Genomic DNA, 21,639 nt, shown 5'->3' with positions numbered 1-21,639 from the left:
ACTAATAACCACTATTCATCTTCACTAACACTACTTATCTTCACTAATAAACACTGCTCATCTTCACAATGAACACTATTCATCTTCACTAATAACCACTATTCATCTTCACTAACACTACTTATCTTCACTAATAAACACTGCTCATCTTCACAATGAACACTATTCATCTTCACTAATAACCACTATTCATCTTCACTAACACTACTTATCTTCACTAATAAACACTAATCATCTTCACTAATAACCATTACTCATCATCATAATAAACACTATTCATCTTCACTAATAATCACTATTCATCTTCACTAGCTACCTGTACCTAAAAATATAATAATAATAATAATAATAATAATAATAATAATAATAATAATAATAATAATAATAATAATAATAATAATAATAATAATAATAATAACTCAGCTCCTGGCCCCGCCTCTTCACTGAGTGCTACTAGGTCCTCTCCCTGCTCCATGAGCTTTATCACACCTCATCTTAAAGCTATGTATGATTCCTGCCTCCACTACCTCACTTGCTAGACTATTCCACTTCTTGACTACGCTATGACTAAAGAAATACTTCCTTACATCCCTTTGACTCTTCTGGGTCTTCAACTTCCAATTGTGACCCCATGTTTCTGTGTCCCCTCCCTGGAACATCCTGTCTTTGTCCACCTTGTCTATTCCACGCAGCATTTTGTATGTCGTTTTCATGTTCCCTGACCCTCCTGTCTCCAGTGTCGTCAGGCCGCTTTCCCTTAACCTTTCTTCGTAGGACATTCCCCTTAGCTCTGGAACTAGCCTTGTCGCAAACCTTTGCGCTTTTTTTAATTTCTTGACGTGCTTGATGAAGTGTGGGTTCCAAACAGGTGCTGCATACTCCAGTGTGGGCCTGACGTACGCGATGTATAGTGTCTTGAACGATTCCTTACTAAGGTATCGGAACGCTGTTCTCAGGTTTGCCAGGCGCCCATATGCTGCAGCAGTTATCTGGTTGATGTGTGCTTCCGGAGACATGTTCGGTGTTATACTCACCCCAAGATCTTTCTCCTTGAGCGAGGTTTGCAGTCTTTGGCCACCTAGCCTATACTCCGTCTGCGGTCTTCTGTGCCCTTCCCCAATCTTCATGACTGCATTTGGCGGGGTTAAATTCGAGAAGCCAGTTGCTGGACCAGGTGTCCAGCCTGTCCAGGTCTCTTTGAAGTCCTGCTTGATCCTCATCTGATTTAATTCTCCTCATTAACTTCACATCATCTGCAAACAGGGACACTTCTGAGTCTAACCCTTCCATCATGTCATTCACATATACCAGAAATAGCACTGGTCCTAGGACCGACCCCTGTGGGACCCCGCTCGTCACAGGTGCCCACTGTGATACCTCATCACGTACCATGACTCGTTGTTGCCTCCCTGTCAGGTATTCTCTGATCCATTGAAGTGCCCTTACTGTTATACGCGCCTGATCCTCTAGGAAAATCCTAGAGGGACTAGTACCGAACTTGCACACGAAAATCACCCACTACGAAAGCAAAAGACTTGGCAGACGATGCACCATCCCCCCAATGAAAAGCAGGGGTGTCACTAGCACGTTAAGAGACCATACAATAAGTGTCAGGGGCCCGAGACTGTTCAACTGCCTCCCAGCACACATAAGGGGGATTACCAACAGACCCCTGGCAGTCTTCAAGCTGGCACTGGACAAGCACCTAAAGTCAGTTCCGGATCAGCCGGGCTGTGGCTCGTATGTTGGTTTGCGTGCAGCCAGCAGCAACAGCCTGGTTGATCAGGCTCTGATCCACCAGGAGGCCTGGTCTCAGACCGGGCCGCGGGGGCGTTGACCCCCGGAACTCTCTCCAGGTAAACTCCAGGTAATCTCCTGTGAGGAACTGTGTCAAAGAAGTCCAAGAAGATGCAATCAACCCACCTCTCTCTCTCGTAACTACATTTGTGTATACCTGAATAAACTTACTAGTAAACTACACTAACTTAGCATCTTTGGCCACTAACTTCTTGTACTCTTATTCATTTGTGGTATTTTTCTTTTGTTAAATCATCGATATTAAGGTTATTACCTATGAGAGCCACAGTTACTTTATACTCTTCATAGGTCACACATAACAGGGGGAGAGAATATTATAGTTTACAGAGAACATTATAGTTTACAGAGAATATAATAATTTACAGAGAATATTATAGTTTACAGAGAATATTATAATTTACAGAGAACATTATAGTTTACAGAGAATATTATAATTTGCAGTTGTCAATTTTTAAGCAAAAGAAAACTCAATAGGCAGTTGAAGTGAGTGCTCACCCTCTCTTTTACAGCTTATGTTTTTTATATAAATCTTTCTTATTTTATCGTTCACGATGCTATATATTCGTAAAAAATATGTAATTAGCAATAGGAGAAAGCCACATTGTGTTAGAATCATTTGTTAGCTTGTGTTATGAGATAAATGAAGATAGAAATGTTGAGTGTGTGTGGGATGTTGGGTGGTTGTAAGAGCCAGATAGTTAGCCGTCAGGAGTCCAGGGAGGAGGAAGCTGTTATCTTAACACTCTTTACAACACACACCAGGTAAATAGTTACATAATATCCATTGTCCTCTGCTAAATAACTCGAATTTGTGTGTTAGATGAGTGTAGTGATGGTGTTGGGCGAGGTATAAGTGAGGAGTGATGGAGGATGACCCACCCAACCCGACATTACTGCCTCGCCCACCCACCCACTCTTAGTGTTTCGGCTTATTTGTTAATATTATCATTTCTCCAGGTGATGTGCTGCCTCTACGAGTGCTGAAATGATTCTAAAAGGTCGCATCTTGGCTATGGCGAAGTGGTTATAATTTGCGAAATGGTTAAAGGTCTTTAAACTTTGGTGGATGACATCATTATGTATTACCGTCCATTGACTTTATACTTACTACACACCTCTTGTGTATAACACAGTGCTTATTATTACACCTTTGTACCCTACATTCTTAGTTACTTATTCCATCATGACTTGTTCATTATTGAATAGCAGTTGTCAGCTGTAAAGTGAAGAGAAAGGTGGTAGTAGTGGGTCAAGGATGTTTTAATCCGCCGGTGCTAGACTCTTGATTAACATTTACTACTTTATATGTCTCCCATGATTCAATTATTAAATATCAGTAATAATCTTGGTTCAGTGGTACTTCCTAGTGTAATTGTTAACGTTAATAGGAAGAAGAGTTCTTGATTCAGCTAAAAGTTAGCTGGGCGGGGCCGCTTCCGGTTGTCAAGTCATAATTTCGTGCAACTTTTTCTTCTGTAGCTTTGAGACGTTTTTATCTCTACTGTACTTAAAATTAGAAGTGACTCATCATTTTCATTGAATTTTAGAAGCAGTATTCTGAATTAAAACTGACGCAATGTGATATTGAGGGGTAAAATGTAGCGGTAATTGGTAATTCAAGTTGCTCAGTCTGCCTGTCTCGTCCTAAATCCCTCCATGGCAGCTATGGGTGTGGCATCCAGAAATACTTTGCCACCCTGAGGAGAGATACTGTGTGCCACTACATGCCTATTATCATAATATAGCCAAAGCTAATCTTCCACTTACTGTTTAGGGTGATAATATAATACTGTATCATTCATTCAGTTTTTTCCCCCTGTTCTTTCTAAAACTTCTTATGCCTGTAAAATATCCTTTCCAATTTAGGAGACCTGGGTGGTGCTGCGATTCTCAGAACCGTGTACTTACCTGTAACTTAATGTGTTAAGGACCCCAATGGAAATAAGTCGCTTTGACTTATTCTTTTATTTGTTTTTGGTAAATAATTACTTATTTACAGTATGATAATTGTGCTTATGTGTACCTGTGGCTAAATAAACCTATTAATAAAGCAAAGTAGTATGGGTTATTTACATTGGGATCATTTCCTAGGATGTGACATTATATAGTGTGGAAACTTTCCAGTATTCTACTTAATTAATGTGGGCAGCATGTATATAAGGAAACCTACTTGTGTGTGTTGCCCAGCCCAGGACTAAGGCATCTAAGGTGCTGTTTGTGGGTAATTTTAGCAAGAAGTTTAATGTTTTATACTGGATTTGTGTATTATATATTGCATGTCTTTCCTAATTTGCAGTATTTGGGCAGAACGTGCATATGGTACACTGCATAGATATCTTATCATAAGCTGACCTTATCTTACCAACTGGCTGTACATTCCATTCACATTACATACATCTCAAATTTGTTGGATTTTATCAACCCTTTACCATTGTTTCTCTAAGATTTTTTAATCAGTTTAATGATGCTGCACATATAGAAGTAGCAATACTTCATTCATTCATTCATTGTGTTCATGCATATCTTTACATTAAATCACAAAGTGATGAAGTTCTTCAATAAAAAGGTAAAACTGGTTTGCTTTCAAGGGATAACTATGCAAAGCAATATATGTAAATATTACTGTATTAATTTGCTGTTAAACATTAATGGTACTGTAGTAGGCCAACTGTAAAATTGGCCTACTACAGTAGTATAAGGAAAACAAAACCAGTTTCATCATTACACACATTAAGTCAATTCTAAACCATATTTTTAATGCAATATGGTTTAGAATTGACCTGGATTTGAATCTTGTCAGTTCTGCAAGTTTTTTTAAACTAATGTTTATCCATTTACTATTATTTGTTTGATTTCACTTTGAGGTACAGTATATGTTCGGTATGTTAAGATGTCATGGATAGGAGGGATCCTGGCCCAGGGCTGGGCTGTGGGAATAGAAAAATTCTCATCTATTCAATGCTTATCAAAGGTATAAGGTGTGGGCCTGAGTAACACAGTATCTTTTTGGCATACCCCATTAATTAATAGTGAAAATGTTTGCTTTGTCTAAATTTTCTGATGTGGTCAGTGATAAGGAAAGAATTAGGGACATGGATTGTGGACTTTACAAAATAGACCCAATAGTTTTGTTTTGTGGTTATTTAGTATCAAGTGAAAATTGGAAATATTAGAAATGGAATTTGTAAAGTGCCTGGTGGCTAAAGCTCCTGTTTCACACACGGAGGGCCTGGGTTCGATTCCCGGCGAGTGGAAACATTTCGACACGTTTCCTTACACCTGTTGTCCTGTTCACCTAGTATCATGTGGGGTTCGAACACGTGGATAGGGTAAAGAAATACTCACGTAGGCTGGTAGTACGTATAATTATAACGGTAAGTATTGGTAGGCGCCAAACAGCCGGTGACCTGCCTCCTTGCTCTCTCTCGTAAGACTGACTAACCCCAGTACCCATATGTGAGGGGGGTGTTTGAAATACTGCTGTGGTCAGCAACAATATGAATACAGACAGTGATTCACGCAGAGACGGTTGGTAGTGAGTCATCTACTGGTACACTGGTTACTGGTAACTGGTTACTACTACTGAGACTAGCAGCAAATAGGTACCTGGGTGTTAGTCGAGTAGTGTGAGTCGAATCCTGGGGGACAAGATTAAGGACCCCAATGGAAATGAGTTAGACAGTCCTCGATGACGCACTGACTTTCTTGGGTTATCCTGGGTGGCTAACCCTCCAGGGTTAAAAATTCAAAGACAGTCATATCTTAAATATCAAAACTATTCTTGTGCTTTGTAAATAGATAAGAGAGAGAGAAGATTTTCTTCGGATTTTTAACCCCTGAGGGTTAGCTTTTGCAAAGTCTTTATATATTACATCTGCATTCTTTTTGTCTTCTAGTGCATCTAGGACCTTGTCGTAGTGATCCAATAGTTGAGACAGACAGGAGCGACCTGTTCTAAACCCATGTTGCCCTGGGTTGTGTAACTGATGGGTTTCTAGATGGGTGGTGATCTTGCTTCTTAGGACCCTTTCAAAGATTTTTATGATATAGGATGTTAGTGCTATCGGTCTGTAGTTCTTTGCTGTTGCTTTACTGCCCCCTTTGTGGAGTGGGGCTATGTCTGTTGTTTTTAGTAACTGTGGGACGACCCCCGTGTCCATGCTCCCTCTCCATAGGATGGTAAAGGCTCGTGATACAAGGCTTCTTGCAGTTCTTGATGAACACGGAGTTCCATAAGTCTGGCCTAAGGGCAGAGTGCATGGGCATGTCATTTATCGCCTGTTCGAAGTCATTTGGCATCAGGATAACATCGGATAGGCTTGTGTTAACCAAATTCTGTGGCTCTCCCATAAAAAATTAATTTTGATCTTCGACTCTCAGTCTGGTTAGAGGCTTGCTAAAAACTGAGTCATATTGGGACTTGAGTAGCTCACTCATTTCCTTGCTGTCATCTGTGTAGGACCCATCTTGTTTAAGTAGGGGCCCAATACTGGACGTTGTTCTCGACTTTGATTTGGCATAGGAGAAGAAATACTTTGGGTTTCTTTCGATTTCATTTATGACTTTTAGTTCTTCCCGCGATTCCTGACTCCTATAAGATTCCTTTAGCTTAAGTTCGATGCTTGCTATTTCTCTGACCAGTGTCTCCCTACGTGGGAGCTTGAGCCACCTGGCCACAGGGCCACAAATTACTTTGGTTTTCTTTATAGTCTATGGATGGGTCTCAGAATTAGTGTCCACTGCTGAAATCTGTCATAAGAATGCTGTTTAGAAAGTTGCATGCAGCTAAGGGCTTTTGTTCCTCTGAAATTAATGTGTGCTTTGAGTGTGGTTCCTTGATTGCATTGTAAGGCTCATGTCTAAGCAAAAATTGTTATTTGTTCAGTCAAATCAGGAATTTCATTTTGTGATTATTATTACTTTAAAATTTTTCAGATTTTGTGCTTTTGACTTTCAGCCAAATCAGAATTGTGAACACCATCTTTGGCTGAAAATAGAGCAGTTTCCACAAGTTGATGCACAAACAAAAGTAGCTGGTTTGAACAAAGTTTTAAGTTGCAAAGAAAGAGCATTCTTATGGAAGCCAAAATGGAGGGAAACGTTGTGGTTAAGGAAGTGCGAATCTTGGAGACTGCCGAGGACATCCAAGATAGACGTGACCAAGTGCTCTCAAGATATTCCCAGTTCCGAGCGGAAGCACGTCTTAAGAGGGATAAGTTGGAAGACTCCCGGAAATTCCAAGTAAGAATGCAATTTTTTATTTTAGTGTATGTGATGAATTTTGTTTAATTATTTAAAACTCATAATTTGACATAACATTTAAATATTATCAACTAAATTAATTACTGTATACTGAATGTTTTATGTACAGTACTGAAAACTAATAACTTAACATTTTAAGAAATTTATATTGTTCATTTTTTATTTTAGTATTTCAAACGTGATGCTGATGAATTGGAATCATGGATCCATGAGAAACTTCAGGCTGCCTCTGATGAGAGCTACAAAGACCCCACCAATCTCCAGGCTAAGATTCAGAAGCACCAAGCTTTTGAAGCTGAGGTTGCAGCACACTCCAATGCTATTGTTGTTCTGGATAACACTGGCTCTGAAATGATTAACCAACAACACTTTGCTTCAGATATCATCAGGCAGAAACTGGGTAAATATCTTTTATCAATCTTTTCCAGGTTATCAGTTGATCCATTTAGCTTTACTAATTGATTATAACCTTTGCTGTTCTAAATCATTTTAGTCTGTACTAAGTAGACATTTACATGTATCTTGCCGAGTGATGGTAATTGTTTAAAAAAATAGAAGGGCAAGTAAATCTTAAGATTTATAATATGTATAGTCATAATTAGATTAAAATCATAATTATAAGAAACTCGAGGTTGATTAAATAAGATTTTGAAAGACATTGATGACAATTATGCTGTACCATACTCCACAAGAGGTGGTGTATGGTACAGTATAATTAAAATGCAGGCACTGTATTTTCCACCTCCAGGACTCTAGTCTGGCTAACCAGTTTCCCCAAGTCCCTTCATTAACGTTACCTTGCTCGTGCTCCACCACTACATCAAGATTGTAAAAACCACTTGACTCCACTCCTACCTAACATGCTCACTCACTTGTTTGCTGTTCAGGCTCCTCTCATACAAAACCTTTACTGCTATTCTTCAACTTTTCCTAGGATTACTACTACTCTGCCTTCCCTCGACTTCAGATTCAGATTTATACACCTTCCAATTCCAGATTTATTAGTCAGGGAAATATACTTAATGTAATATATGAATGCTTTATTTTGCTTCAGATGAACTTCACCGCCTGTGGGAGTTGCTCCTGAGCCGCCTGGCAGACAAAGGAATGCGTCTCAATCAAGCCTTAGTTTTGGTGCAGTTCCAGCGTCAGTGTGATGAAGTTATGTATTGGATTAATGACAAGGAAACTTACGTTACTTCAGAAGAGTTTGGTGTTGATCTGGAGCACGTGGAGGTCCTCCAGCGTAAGTTTGATGAGTTCCAAAAGGATATGGCTGCCCAGGAGTACCGTGTCACAGAAGTAAATGCTCTTGCTGAGAAGCTGGTAGCAGAAGGACACCCAGAGGTGGAAGTTATCACAAAGCGCAAGAAAGACCTGAATGAAGCTTGGCAGCGCCTGCGCCAACTTGCTATTACTCGGCAGGAGAAGCTCTTTGGTGCACATGAAATTCAGCGTTTTAATAGGGATGCAGACGAGACCATTGCTTGGATTGCAGAGAAAGACGTTGTACTCTCTTCTGATGACTACGGTCGTGACCTAGCCTCAGTACAGACTCTTCAGCGTAAACATGAGGGTCTTGAGCGTGACCTGGCTGCCTTAGAGGATAAAGTATCAACCCTAGGAGAAGAAGCCACACGTCTGTGTGGCATCCACTCTGATCATGCTGAACAAACAAAGGCAAAATTAGCAGAGATTGAACATTCTTGGTCCACACTTACAGCAAAGGCTCAGGAACGTCGTCGTCGTTTAGACGATTCATACTATTTGCATCGTTTTCTCTCCGATTTCCGTGATTTGATTTCTTGGATCAATGATATGCGTGCCATCATTTCAGCTGATGAGCTTGCTAAGGATGTGGCTGGAGCTGAAGCTCTACTTGAACGTCACCAAGAGCACAAGGGTGAAATTGATGCCCGTGAAGATAGCTTCAAGACTACCCATGAGGCAGGAGAAAAGCTTGTTGAGAAAAATCATCATGCTTCTGAGGAAGTAAAGGAAAAACTAAGCACCCTTACTCAAGAAAAAGCTGCTTTACTGGCCTTGTGGGAAGAACGTCGCATATTGTATGAGCAGTGTATGGATTTGCAACTTTTTTATCGTGATACAGAACAGGCTGACACTTGGATGGCCAAGCAAGAAGCTTTTCTTGAAAATGAAGATTTAGGAGATTCAATTGATTCAGTTGAAGCTCTGATCAAGAAGCATGAAGACTTTGAGAAGTCACTTGCTGCTCAGGAAGAAAAGATAAAGGCTTTGGATGAATTTGCTACAAAGTTAATTGAAGGGCAGCATTATGCTGCAGATGATGTTTCTCAGAGGCGCGAACTTCTACTGGAACGTCGCACTGCCTTGCTTGACATGTCTGCACGTCGCCGTACTATGCTAGAAGATTCGTATCGTTTACAGCAGTTTGAACGTGACTGTGATGAAACCAAAGGTTGGATCAATGAGAAATTGAAATTTGCTACAGATGACAGTTATTTAGACCCAACCAACTTAAATGGGAAAGTTCAGAAGCATCAGAACTTTGACCAAGAGCTAAGTGCTAACAAGTCCCGTATTGAAGAGATAACTTCGACTGGAAAAGAGCTGCTCGATGCTGATCATTATGCAAGCGATAAAATCAGCAGTCGCATGGAGGAAATTGTTCAGCTTTGGACTTCCCTGGAGGAGGCAACTCGCAGGAAGGGCTCCAAGCTAGAGGAAGCATCGCAGCAACAGCAGTTTAATCGTGGTGTTGAAGACATTGAGCTCTGGCTTTCTGAAATTGAAGGTCAGCTTATGAGTGAAGACTATGGCAAAGATCTAACTGGTGTACAGAATTTGCTTAAAAAACATGCCTTGCTTGAGGCTGATGTTGGAGCTCACCAGGACAGAATCACTGGTGTCAGAATTGCTGCTGATCAATTTGTAGATCGTGGGCATTTTGATGCCGAGAACATTAAGGCCAAACAAATGACACTTCAGGAACGTTACAATGCCCTTCAAAAGCCAATGACAGTCCGTAAGGAGCGCCTGAAGGACTCCCTCCTTGTACAACAGTTGTTCCGTGATATTGATGATGAAGAGGCCTGGATCAGAGAGAAAGAGCCCATTGCAGCATCCACAAATCGTGGCAGAGATCTTATTGGTGTGCAGAATCTAATTAAAAAGCACCAAGCTGTTCTTGCAGAAATAAATAATCATGAACATAGAATTGTAGCTGTTACATCATCTGGAGAGGAAATGATTAGTGATGGGCACTTTGCAGGAGAGGAAATTAAACAGAGGGTTAATACTTTGAGCCAGCATTGGGCTCAGCTAAAGGAGCGAGCCAACCAGCGCCGTCAGGATCTGGATGATTCTCTTCAGGCTCACCAGTACTTTGCAGATGCTAATGAGGCTGAGTCATGGATGAAAGAAAAAGAACCTATTGCAGGCGGAGGAGACTTTGGCAAAGATGAAGATTCTGCTGAAGCTTTATTGAAGAAGCATGAAGCTCTTATGAGTGATTTGGAGGCTTTCAGTTCAACCATTGCTGCTCTGGATGAACAGGCAGCTGCATGTCGTCAACAGGAAGTACCTGTTATGGATATCACTGGCAAAGAGTGTGTGGTAGCTTTGTATGACTACACTGAGAAATCTCCCAGGGAGGTCTCGATGAAGAAGAATGATGTCTTGACCCTCCTAAATGCTACTAACAAAGATTGGTGGAAAGTAGAAGTGAATGACCGCCAAGGATTTGTTCCTGCTGCTTATGTGAAGAAAATTGATTCAGGTCTTACAGCATCACAACAAAACCTGGCTGATGGCAACTCCATTGCTGCTCGACAAAATCAGATCAAGGTTGGTTTGTTGTTTCTAAAGCTTCATTACTGACACAAATCTAGTTTGAAAGTACAGTGGACCCCCGGTTTACGATCAGCTCCCAATGCGACCAATTATGTAAGTGCGTTTATATGTGTATGTTTGGGGGTCTGAAATTGACTAATCTAATTCACAATATTCCTTATGGGAGCAAATTCGGTCAGTACTGGCACCTGTACATACTTCTTGAATGAAATAATATCGTAAACCAGGGGTCCACTGTACTATAATTTTATTCCTTCATGAAAGTTACCTTTCTCACACTCCAACAGTGTGTTCTGTAAAAACTCCTTACTGTAATTCACTTGTGTTAACATCCCATTATCAAGAACAGGGAAAAATTTTCTTGGGTTGACTATCCTCATTTTCTCTCTAACCCTTTCAGGGTTGGAATCCCTGATCCTAGATTTGCTTTCATAGTTGAAGAATTTAAAAAAAAAAAAAAAAAAAAAAAAAAGTTTTAAAATGAAATAATAGAGAATAGTTTCCGAAGGTAATGAAACCAAAAGTATGAAATTTGATGGAAAACATATGGAATTATGCTCTCACAAAGTTAGCGGTCTCAGTGATATCTACACATTGGCGATTTTGTCCACTTTGAGCTCTATTTTCGGCCAATTCCATTGTTCCAGTCTACCAGACTGCTATTTTGCTAGTACATGTATTTCTTTATTGATTAAGTACAAGAAACTGCCCATTACCTATTTCATCTACCCAATAAAGTGATCAGAAATCAGTAATTTGGCTAATTTCACAAAATTAAAAAATTGCCAACTTAAAAATAGCATCCAGAATAAATAATGTAGGTATTTCTGGTGCTAAAAAAAAAAAAAAAAAAAGCATTTCTGCTGTTCATTAGTTATGTCTCCAGGCTTCTTCTATATTATGCTTGCTTTCCATTTTGAATTGTTATTCACAAAAAAAATTAGAAAATTTACTGTTATGGAGACTTGAATTATTGTAATAATTATATAAAATGTCAGTGCATTTCTGAATGCATATTAGACCAACCAGTTGGATGCATATTGAATGAGTGATGTTTGTGTATTCTGTAATATCAGCGAAAATTGAACATTTCCTCTAATTTGAGCTCAATTTCAAGCTACTTTCAGTCTTGAAGCCAATCAAAATCATCTCTATTTCTGTAATATATCTTTTATTCTATCAATGAGACCAAGAAACCAAGAGAATACAACGATGAAAACCATACAAAAATACACCACAGTCATTTGTTTTAAACCAAAAACATGGTTACAATTTTTTTCCTATTCACTGTGTGCTGCAGGATTTTTTTTATATGGTACACACTTAACACGCACAGCCATTCTTTCATATCAAAGCCCAAATTTACTGCACACAACTTAAAAGAGAGTCGATATCATCATTTAGAACTATGGCACTGATTCGCATTTCAAAGCTGTAGTACTATTGCACCCACCCTGAAAGGGTTAATCCAGGCGCTTAAATTTTTTTGAAGTGATTTTAGCACTTACTAAATTTGGTCCTTGAAGGTTATTTTTAAAATGCTACTAATGTTCTAACTACATGTACATTAAACTTGTACTGTAAGTTTAACAAGACAATTTTCAACAGGGTCAGTACGAGAACCTTATGGCTTCAGCCCGTGAGCGCCAAAAGAAGCTGAGTGAGACGGTGCAAGCATATGTGCTTGTACGTGAGGCAGCTGAGCTTGCACAGTGGATAAAGGATAAGGAGCAGCATGCACAGATTGAGGATGTAGGGGAAGATCTTGAACAGGTAAATGCAATGAAACTTTTTATTGATCATCACCCATAGTTGAAGAGGCTTTGATCCATGGAAGTGGACTTGCTTTCAACTGGGAAGGGGTTTACTGTTTAAAATAATGTTACAAAATTGTTCCGATACACTTTGGTAAGATAAGCATACTTATAAGATAAGGATTCCCTTGTTGACCCAGAGCATACATTATCCATTTTTTTATGTCTTTTAACTGTAAACACGAGGGGTCTAATTGCCTTAAGCTGAATTTAAATTTGTTAAGTTGTATATTTACATTATTATACTTTGTCAAAACAGTTGCCTTAACTAAATTATTGATAATTTTTTTTAGGTGGAAGTGTTACAGAAAAAGTTTGACGATTTCAAAACAGATTTGCAAGCTAATGAAGTACGATTGGCCGAGATGAATGAAATTGCCATGCAACTCATGAGTCTTGGTCAGACAGAAGCTGCTCTCAAGATCCAGACACAGATTGAAGAGCTTAACACTAAATGGAACTCTCTCCAACAAATGGCACAGGTTAGTAATAAGGGGCCTATGGCAGCAAATATCTATTGTATTAAAGCATTGAGAATTTTAATAAGAGAATAGTTATACCCCCTCTAATATTGTATTAGGGTGAAAATTCTAGTTTTAAATGTAAAATCTCCAGAATCTAATAATGAACTACTTACTACTGCTTTGCTAGTTCCACTAAATTTCACAAGCATTTTTATTTAAATTGACTTTTTACCATATTAGTCATTTTCCAGTAATGTAGATATAATTTCCCCCCCCCCCCCAAAAAAAAAAAAAAAAAAGCTCACCTGCAGTTGTTTAATAATGTCTTGCTGGAAGTGCATAGACAGTACAGTTGAAATGATCATCCAAACCGTAATGGTAGCGCCCCTCTAGAGTTTAGGCACTGTACTCCCCACCCTCAGAACTGCCAGTAGTTTCTCTGAATCCCTTTAATATGTTACATTGCACACACTCCAACAGTGTTTTACTTTTCCTTTTTCCTTCGTATACTCTGACCTCCACATATAATTTTTATATTGTAAAGACCTCTTTAATGCTAACTACTACTATTTCCCTTGCCATCCTTTCAACTTTATTATTCCACCAATTGTTCCTCTTCTCACCTGCTCCTACCCTCCTCTAATGACAAACTTCTGTGTACTCGAGCACTGTATTTTCAATCTACCCCATACCTCTGTATTTTAATTTAAATAGTACTATGTATTTTGATAAATGCTTAACAAACGCCAGCATAAAAACAGCGCTCAAGTGATCTCAGGATTGTTACTTTGCACACAGACACAAAGGATAAAATTAATGGATTGTTAATCAGGTATACCCTCCAAAATTTTCAGTTTATTCACTTCCACTAACCTGTTAACTTCAGTAAAATTAATGAAAATTTGCCCTTGACATTATATTTTCTTTGCAGAATCAAATTATGAGATACACTATCCATTAGTAGTGACAAGTAGAAAAACACTAATATAGGTGCACATTTTGTATTAAATTTTGCTGTTCTAACTTCAGTTTTTTTATTAACATATGGGCTGTCTCCCACCAACGTAGAGTAACTTCCCTCCCTTTTTCTCTCAGAAAAAAAAAAAACCTGTTTGCCATCATTCATTCAGTAGCTGTCTTGCCAAAAGTGTGCAGACATCTTGGTTGTAATAACCTTCCAGACTATGATTAATGTATGTACAGCCTCTCCTCACTTAGCAACGTACTCATTTACTGACGCCGATTTCCTCTATTCTGTTTATTTCAATATACAGTACACTAATGTATAAACATTTAAAAATAAATCAGAAATGTTATAAATGGTGCAAAGGTGACATTAAAACAATATCAAAGATGGTTGACACAAACTTACTACCATTATAGTATGCTCCTCACTTAGTGACGAATTCATTTAACAACGTGGTCTCGGGAATGGAACTCGGTCATTAACCCTTAAACTGTCCAAACGTAGATCTACGTTCACTCGCATGGCGCTCCAAATATTTTGAAAAATAAAAAAAAAAATGTTCTTTTAAAATGAAGAGCACATTTTTCTATGTGTTATGGGATTAAAAAAATTTTTTAGGGTCAGTACTTACCGAAATATAAGACCATGAAGTTGGCTCTGGAAGCTCACCTGATGGCAACATAGACTCCTGCCGCTTGGAGAAGTGTTGCCGATATAGTACCTTTTTTTCTCGTTTTTATTTTAATTTGTATAATTTTTATGTTCTGATAATTACGATTTATAATAGTTCTTGTAATTTCATAGCCAATCTTTGTTCTGACACGAATATTAGGTACTGAAATAGTGCATAAATAGTCACAATCACATTGACAGGTGAACATTTAAACCTGCCTGGGTTATTTACTATTGTCTAGAAATATATACAAAGTATTTATAGGTCCCAGCAATGTTTCAGATACCCTACCCTGGCATATACCTTGAAGCATGGTGTTATGAAAGGCATCCCTATACTGTTGACATCCCAGTGACATTTGATAAATGCCCACTGCTCCAGCTAACCCTCGCTGTTACACACAAACATGTCTTGTCTCTGCCTCTGCCTGTCTGTCTCTGCTTATCTGTCTTTCTGTCTCTGTCTGCCTGGAGTATACATATATGAAACTCTCCTTGAAGAATGGTGTTAGGACATCTGTTTTCAGCTCGGTGACATTTGATAAATGGGCGCTTGGGGGAACCCTGGCTTTATTTGTTTTCACTGATACACACAAACATGTTTGTGCATCTGTCTATCTATCTTTGCCTGGAATTTTTGGGTTATCCTAGGTAATTTACACTATGTATAATTGTATTTGTGTACATATGAGACGGATAAAGATACAGATATAGATATAGAGATATATATAGATAGATATATAGATAGAGAGATATATAGATAGAGAGATATATAGATAGAGAGATATATAGATAGAGAGATATATAGAGAAATATAGATATAGAGAGAGATAGATATAGAGATAGATATAGAGAGAGATAGATATAGAGAGAGATAGATATAGAGAGAGAGAGATATAGAGAGAGATATAGAGAGAGAGAGATATAGAGAGAGATAGATATAGAGAGAGATAGATATAGAGAGAGATAGATATAGAGAGAGATAGATATAGAGAGAGATAGATATAGAGAGAGATAGATGTAGAGAGAGATGGATGTAGAGAGAGATGGATGTAGAGAGAGATGGATGTAGAGAGAGAGAGAGATGTAGAGAGAGATGGATGTAGAGAGAGATGGATGTAGAGAGAGATGGATGTAGAGAGAGAGATGTAGAGAGAGAGAGATGTAGAGAGAGATGGATGTAGAGAGAGATGGATGTAGAGAGAGAGAGATGTAGAGAGAGATAGATGTAGAGAGATAGATGTAGAGAGAGATAGATGTAGAGAGAGATAGATGTAGAGAGAGATAGATATAGAGAGAGATAGATATAGAGAGAGAGAGATGTAGAGAGAGATGGATGTAGAGAGAGAGATGCAGAGAGAGAGAGATGCAGAGAGAGATATAGAGAGAGAAAGATATAGAGAGAGATAGATGTAGAGAGAGATGGATGTAGAGAGAGATGGATGTAGAGAGAGATAGATGTAGAGATAGATGTAGAGATAGATAGATAGATGTAGAGAGAGATAGATGGATGTAGAGATAGATGGATGTAGAGATAGATGGATGTAGAGATAGATGGATGTAGAGATAGATGGATGTAGAGATAGATGGATGTAGAGATAGATGGATGTAGAGATAGATGGATGTAGAGATAGATGGATGTAGAGAGAGAGATAGATGTAGAGAGAGAGATGCAGAGAGAGAGAGAGAGATGCAGAGAGAGAGATAGATGCAGAGAGAGAGATAGATGCAGAGAGAGAGAGAGATAGATGCTAACTTTCCTATGGTGTAGAAATATACCTAGTTGGATGAATCTTATTGTGGCTAGCTGGTCCAGTGGCTAACGCGATGGGCTGGAGTTTTGAGACTCTATGACCGCGGGTTCAATCCCGGCCGGGGGTATGGTTTATTTGCAATCGTGTCATTACGATTTCTTGAGTCAGAGAGATATAGATATAGAGAGATATAGATATAGTGAGAGATATAGATATAGCAAGAGATATAGAGATAGAGAGAGATAGAGATATAGATAGATATAGATAGATATAGAGACAGCCAAAGCCAGCCAGCCTGCCGATTACATAAGAACATAAGAAAGAAGGAACACTACAGCAGGCCTACTGGCCTATGCAAGGCAGGTCCGTGTCACCCTTCTCCCCCCCAGCTTAGACCAATGACCCACCTAGTCAGGTCACATCCATTGAAGGAAGGGGCATGGCAGACCTAGTAGCAAAAGCTAGTCAGGTCCAGCTCACACCCACCCACACTCAGTCATGTATTTATCTAACCTATTTTTACTTTCCTCTTAAAATGGGAGTGTTAATGCAACATGGCATCAGTGAATCCTTGGTGTTTGCCACGCTATTTGCTCGAGCTGGTGCTCCCACAAGGTACTAAGTGCTCCCAGATTTTTTTAATACTGCACACACTACGTGCACAGACCCACTCTTTCATGTGTAGGCGACTCAAGCCTATTGTGTCAAATTTGAAGGAATGAAAAATAAAACGTTGATCTACGTTCGGAGCACTACGCATGCAAACGTAGATCTACGTTTGGACAGTTTAAGGGTTAAGTGAGGAGAGGCTGTATTTTGTTCAGTACTGTATATTGTTGGTGTCTAGATCCATCTGCAGGGCCTTCAGTGATTTTTTTTCATTTAACCCTTTGAGGGTTTCGGCCGTACTAGTACGGCTTACGACCCAGAGTTTTTGACGTACTAGTACGCCTAAATTCTAGCGCCCTCAAATCTAGTGGGAGAAAGCTGGTAGGCCTACATATGAAAGAATGGGTCTATGTGGTCAGTGTGCACAGTATAAAAAAAATCCTGCAGCATACAGTGCATAATGAGAAAAAAAAACTTTGACCGTTTTTTGGAACAAAACTGCGACTTTGCACTGTATTTTCGTATGGTATTTATTGTTGTATTCTAGTTTTCTTGGTCTCATTTTATAGAATGGAAGACATATTACAGAAATTCAAATGATTTTGACTGGTTTTACAATGAAAAGTACCTTGAAATTGAGCTCAAAGTAGCAGAAATGTTCGATTTTTACCAAAGTTCAAAAGTAAACAAATTATGCCAAGCGTCCAACTGGTGAGTCTAATATTCTTTCACAAGTGCACTGATATTATTTATACCATTTCTACACTAATGCAGTAGTCTGCATAACAGTAAATCTTCTATTTTTTGTGAGAATAAAAATTCAAAGTGGAAAGCAAAAGAATGTAAGAGGGGCCTTGAGACGTGACTAATGAACAGAGGAAATGTCATTTTAGTGCCAGGAATGTCTTTCTTGTTTATTCTGGACCCTATTCAGAAATTGGCATCTTTTGAAATTTGTGTGAAATTGGCAAAATTGCTAAATTCTGACCACTGTACTGGATAGTTGAAATGGTAAATGGGTGGTTTCTTGCACTCATTCGATAGAAAAAATTGAGTTCTCGCGAAATATTAATGTTTTTTGTCAACTAGTACAGTGGAATTGGCCGAAAATGGGGCTCAAAGTGGGCAAAATCGCCGGTGCGTAAATATCGCAGAGACCGCTAACTTTGCAAGAGCATAATTCTGTAAGTTTTCCATCAAATTTCATACTTTTGGTGTCATTATGATTGGGAAAAGATTCTCTATCTTTTCATAAGAATTTTTTTTTTTTTTTTTTTTTTTTTTAAATTTGGCTGACCCTGAGAACGAGTCTCGGAGAGGGCCTGTCGACCCTCAAAGGGTTAAGTAGCTTACTAGCATAATTTTTTTTTAAACATATGTATCATTAAATATACATGAGCGTCATGCTAAGATGTAATGCTTTCTTGTAACTACTACCCAGTAACTTCCGTTAAATATTAATTACTGTGTTTTCCGGCCTATAAGGCGCTTTTATTTTTTCCACAAAAAGCCTTGGAAAATCACCCTATGCCTTGTAAGCTCAAGGTCAGGGTCAAGGGTAGGCTTTCGGTTAGGCTTTAGCAGTTATTTACTAATGTTACATTAAAACTTCTTAGAAACGTTGTCTTATATGTCTTGTATGCTCCTGTGTCTTGTATGCTGAAAAATACTGTAATTAATTTTGGATAATGTTTTCATACGTGACCTTTTACAGGAGCGGCAATTCCAGCTTGGATCTGCACACGAGGTTCAACGCTTCCACAGAGATGTGGACGAGACGAAGGACTGGATCCAGGAAAAGGATGAGGCACTTAACAATGATGATTGTGGCAAAGACTTGCGTTCTGTACAGGCTCTTCAACGCAAACATGAAGGTATATAACATTAATTTAATCCTTTTGGGATCTGTGCCGTAATACTACAGCTTTGAACTCTGGGTCTGTGTCATAGAACTATGTTATGAGCTTAGCTCTCTCAGATAAGCTGTGAGTGGTAAATTGTCCCTAGGTATGAGAGAATGGGTCTTTGCAGTAAGAGTGTACTGTATAAAAGAAATCCTGCAGCATGCAGTGTATAATGAGGAAGAAAAAACTGCGACCATGTTTTTGGTTTAAAACAGCAACTTTGTGGTGTATTTTCATTTTTTTTTTATGGTTGTACTCTGTTTCTTGGTCTCCTGGAGTTTACCTGGAGAGGATCTTGGGGGTCAATGCTCCCGCAGCTCGGTCTGAGATCAGGTCTCATGGTGGATCAGGGTCTGATCAACCAGGCTGTTACTACTGGCTGCACGCAAACTGACATATGAACCACAACCCGGTTGGTCAGGTACTGACTTTAGGTGCCTGTCCAGTGCCTTCTTCAAGACAGCCAGGGGTCTATTGGTAATCCTCCTTATGTATGCTGGGAGGCAGATGAACAGTCTTGGGCCCCGGACACTTATTGTGTTGTCTCTGTGTACTTGTAGCACCCTTGCTTTTCATCGGGGGAATGTTGCATCTCCTGCCGAGTCTCTTGCTTTCATAGGGAGTGATTTTTGTGTGCTGGTTTGGTACCAATCCCTCCAGGACCTTCCAAGTGTATACTGTATTATCATGTATCTTTCTCGCCTGCATTCCAGGGAATATAGATCAAGGATCTTCATCCATTCCCAGTAATTTAGGTGCCTTATCGTACTTACGTGTGCCATGAAAGTTCTTGGTACGCTCTCCAAGTCTGCAATGTCACCAGCCTTTAAGGGGCCATTAGTGTACAGCAGTATTCCAGCCTAGAGAGAACAAGCGATTTGAAGAGCATCATTGTGAGTCTTGCAGTGTCTTCGATGGAGGCCACTGCTGCGGCAATCCGGGTGTCATCCACAAAGAAAGACACGGAGCTATGGCTTGCATCTCTTGTCAGAAATGAGGATGAGGAATAGAATGGGAGCGAGTACTGTGCCTTGTCATTTGATGGAATGGAAGATATATTACAGAAATGGAGATGATTTTGATTGAGCTTGAAATTGAGCTCAAAGTAGTGGAAATATTTGATTTTTGATGATATTCCAGAGTACACAAATTACATCACTTGTGCAGTACGTGTCCAACTGGTAAAAATGTCTTGTAAATGAATACTAGTGGGTGGGTACCAAGAAGCAGGTGTGTGGCAACAGCATCAAGACTCAAAATATAGACAGAAGCATTTGTCTGTTGAATATAAGGAATAAATGTACAGTATGGTTGATTATACAAGTGAGGGAGAGAATCTGGGAGTAGGAAGGTGGGCATTCAAAGGAGAGGCGAGTGGATTAGTAAGAGGGCAGGAAGGCATGTACATCACGAGTGTTCAATTTTTTTTTCATTGGACATTCAGTAGAAAGTTTGGCTAATTGTCAAATTTAGGGATTGTAGATGTCTGTTTTCACGGATTACTGTACTCTAGTTTTAATTTACTGATTCCTTGTTCTCTTGACATTGTTTGGACAATTAGTAAATGATCTATAATACTTCAGTTGCATTTAAAGCCTATTTATTCTCTTGGTTGATTACTAGCCATTTGCTTGTTTTAAAACTAACTGGTAAACAGTGGGAGATGTCCAGCATGTTAAAAAAAAAATGGTAGATAGCTTATTTTTTTTTTTAAATTTTTAGCTTTTTTCATTGTAATGAAAATGTGACAGTCCAGTACCGCTATTCCAGCTTTCATGCATGTTGATACACTTTTGAAAAGGTTGTGATAGTGCCTTTTACTAATTTTTTTTTCAACAAGTCGGCCGTCTCCCACCGAGGCCTTTTACTAATATCACTCCAATATGTTATATATTTAAAAAAAAATTCCATTTTCTGGTACTGTTCCATTCATATTCCTAAAGTCATGTGGTACCTCTTCTAGGATAATCTAGTGTAATTATTAGAACATGTCTTTCAGATATGATCATACCACTTCTTGTTTTTCAGTGCTTTGTATTTTGCTCTATCTTGCCTAAATTTGCAGATGGGGACAGGTATGCTGTTTGTCTGTAGATGTATAATGATAATTTATGTAGATATTACCTACATAGTAGGTTGGTAGACAGCAACCGCCCAGGGAGGTACTACCATCCTGCCAAGTGAGCGTAAAACGAAAGCGTGTAATTGGTTTACATGATGGTAGGATTGTTGGTGTCCTTTTTTCTGTTTCATAAAAACGCAAGATTTCAGGTACGTCTTGCTACTTCTACTTACTTAGGTCACACTACACATACAAGTACAAGCATATATATACACACTCTGGGTTTTCATCTATTTTCTTTCTGGTTCTGGTTCTTGTTTATTTCCTCTTGTCTCCGTGGGGGGGTGGAGCGGAGTTCTTCCTCTGTGGGCCGTGCGTGTTGTGGGAGGCGGCTGGGGTGCCGGGAGCGGGGGGCTGGTGGCCCCTTCTCCTGTGTAGGTTACCGAATTTGAAGGGAGAATCTTCTGTTTTTCTTTTTG

At 39.1% G+C, this 21,639-nt stretch overlaps 1 protein-coding gene across 6 annotated transcripts in view; it reads left to right on the top strand.

Annotated features, from left to right (window-relative positions):
• Positions 1-2,449: 2,449 nt before the first annotated feature.
• The window catches only part of alpha-Spec (alpha spectrin), a 60,699-nt gene continuing 41,509 nt past the window's right edge, over positions 2,450-21,639 (top strand). For 4 of the 6 annotated variants that reach the window (XM_053795361.2, XM_053795359.2, XM_053795360.2 and 1 more), the window contains exons 1-7: positions 2,450-2,580; positions 6,776-7,059; positions 7,249-7,480; positions 8,135-10,908; positions 12,523-12,687; positions 13,022-13,210; positions 18,909-19,068. In XM_053795361.2, the coding sequence (XP_053651336.1) occupies positions 6,895-7,059; positions 7,249-7,480; positions 8,135-10,908; positions 12,523-12,687; positions 13,022-13,210; positions 18,909-19,068 (3,685 nt within the window). In that variant the 5' untranslated portion in view covers positions 2,450-2,580; positions 6,776-6,894. Of the gene's footprint in view, positions 2,581-2,754; positions 2,776-6,753; positions 7,060-7,248; positions 7,481-8,134; positions 10,909-12,522; positions 12,688-13,021; positions 13,211-18,908; positions 19,069-21,639 lie in introns of those variants that run through there. The other 2 variants (XM_053795358.2, XM_070101617.1) reach the window with 2 other exon arrangements.

Source organism: Cherax quadricarinatus, chromosome 78 (assembly GCF_038502225.1).
Source record: "Cherax quadricarinatus isolate ZL_2023a chromosome 78, ASM3850222v1, whole genome shotgun sequence".
Classification (NCBI taxonomy): Eukaryota; Metazoa; Arthropoda; class Malacostraca; order Decapoda; family Parastacidae; genus Cherax; species Cherax quadricarinatus.
The sequence above is the reverse complement of the archived record's forward strand: the minus strand, read 5'-3'. Positions and strand labels throughout refer to the sequence as shown.